Consider the following 1,957-nt stretch of genomic DNA (forward strand, 5'->3'; position numbering starts at 1 on the left):
CCTGATGCCCTGCAGCTGCAGGAAGCAATGCGCTGCCGACACCAGCCAGCTCGCCGAGATCAGCGAGGCCCCGCAGATGTGGCCCTGGCCCTTGACGTGGAGGCTGACCTGCCACGGCCATTCTCCCACCTCCGAGTTCTGCCCGCCGACGATCCGCGACTTCCTCGTGTAGGAGCGGATCCCGCAGCCTGGGGCGGGGAAGGAGAAGGGGCACTTGGTTACTCCTGTTCCCATTCCTTCCCCTGGGATATCTCCCACAGCACGAGTGCCCCGTTACCCATGTCAGGGGCGGCTGACGCCATCGGCACGGGAGCACGACGCTGAATTGGCTAAAATATTTACTGGCCGAGTCCATAAATGTGCAGACAAACCCCTGTATTATCTGTGTAAGCCCTCGCCGAACATCTTGAACAACACAGACGCTCCGCAAACTGCTAAAGAACGCAGCTTGGCTACTTTCAGATCAAGCTATCGCACAGGAGAGCCCCGGGGCTCTCTCCGCCACACTGAAGTGTTTCTCCAAGAGAAACCAGCCCAGCCCAGAACCCCGTGTCCCCCCCTTCCCCAGGGTACTCACTGCAGTTGTCCTCGTCAGAATTGTCTTCGCAGTCCTGCTCCCCGTCGCACTCCGGGTTCTGCTTGCTGATGCAGCGCCCGCTGCGGCATTTATACGTGTATTCCTTGCAGGGGACTGTTGTGTGGATCGCTGCAGGCAGGACGAAGGGAGAGAGGGGTTAGCCCCAGTTTGGGGGAGGTCGCAGCGTTCAGGAGCCCTTCACCTCTTCCGCCCATCCCCAGGACATCGCCACCCCGTGAAAAAACGCACGCCGGGATGCCCAGCCACGAGGAAATCCGCAGGAGGCTGCATTTGAGGGGAGGTCCCCTCCGCGGCCCATCCTCACCGTTGCTGCAGCTCCCCTCGTCGCTCCCGTCCCCGCAGTCGTCCTTGCCGTCACACTTCTGTGCGTTGGGGATGCACTTCCCGTTGTTGCACTTGAAGCTGTCAGCTGCACAGCCTGGGGAAAGAGCAGCTCCTGACAGGCGGCCGGGCACAAATCCCACAGTACCTCCAACGCACGGTTGTGGCCATCTCCCTTCCCCCCCGAGACAAGTGAAGCCTCGGCAGCTACAACGTACAAACGCCTATTTCCCGCACCCCCGGTCTTTTCTTCTCTAAACCGCACACCACCGCTGATGTTATGCGGCCCTCTCTTTCCCAAAAGCCCACGTTTCCTACACCCCTGCCCCGTCCTCGTTTCTCTCCTCCGAGCTCTCACTCGGGGCTCCTGCGTCGGCTCCCGGGCGCCGCACCTGCGGCTGGCCGGCGTTTTGGGTTTCTTGCCTGCTCATTTTCCGGCACGGCACCTGCCTTCCTCCGCAGCGTGAGCCTCCGTCTCCCCCTTCGCCTCGCTCAGGCTCTCACGGCCCTTTCCGCCCGCGGGGCGAGTTACTTACTGCACTGCAGCTCGTCACTGTTGTCGCCGCAGTCGTTCACGTTGTCACACACCCAGAACTTGGGCTTGCACCAGCCGTTCTGGCACCTGAACTGCTGGTCGGTACAGGCTGCAAAGGGAGAGCGAGAAATCGGGGGAGAGACCTGCAAAGGCGCCTGTGGAGTCACCAGCGACCCGTCTGCCATCACGTCCACCGCAGCATCGCGGGAAAACCTGGGCAGCTCTCCCAGCGGGGGTGCAGGCACATGGGAACAAGCGCACCAGAAAACAGCACGACAGCTTGGGGCCACGCAGGCGTACATGAATACGGAACGCACTTGGGCTACAGCGCAGTATTTCCACTGCGCTGGAGAACAAAACTATTTGGAGTGCTGTAACGTCTCAGGCAGTTAGGGCTGAAGCTCACACTACACCAGCCTAACAGCAGCAGGACAGCCAGAGGCAACAACTCAAGCAAAGTGGTTGCTACCACCAGTGGGAAAGCGCCCGAGGTACCGGGATCA

General features: G+C 61.0%; 1 protein-coding gene across 1 annotated transcript in view; it reads right to left on the minus strand.

Annotated features, from left to right (window-relative positions):
* ST14 (suppression of tumorigenicity 14 (colon carcinoma)) overlaps positions 1-1,957 on the minus strand; it is a 10,500-nt gene that overhangs the window by 1,924 nt on the left and 6,619 nt on the right. The window contains exons 12-15 of the mRNA XM_009322581.1: positions 1,456-1,563; positions 903-1,016; positions 578-706; positions 5-188 (exon numbers count right to left, since the gene is read on the minus strand). Of these exons, the coding sequence (XP_009320856.1) occupies positions 5-188; positions 578-706; positions 903-1,016; positions 1,456-1,563 (535 nt within the window). The remainder of the gene's footprint in view (positions 1-4; positions 189-577; positions 707-902; positions 1,017-1,455; positions 1,564-1,957) is intronic.

Source organism: Pygoscelis adeliae, unplaced genomic scaffold (genome assembly GCF_000699105.1).
Source record: "Pygoscelis adeliae isolate BGI_AS28 unplaced genomic scaffold, ASM69910v1 Scaffold224, whole genome shotgun sequence".
Lineage (NCBI taxonomy): Eukaryota > Metazoa > Chordata > Aves > Sphenisciformes > Spheniscidae > Pygoscelis > Pygoscelis adeliae.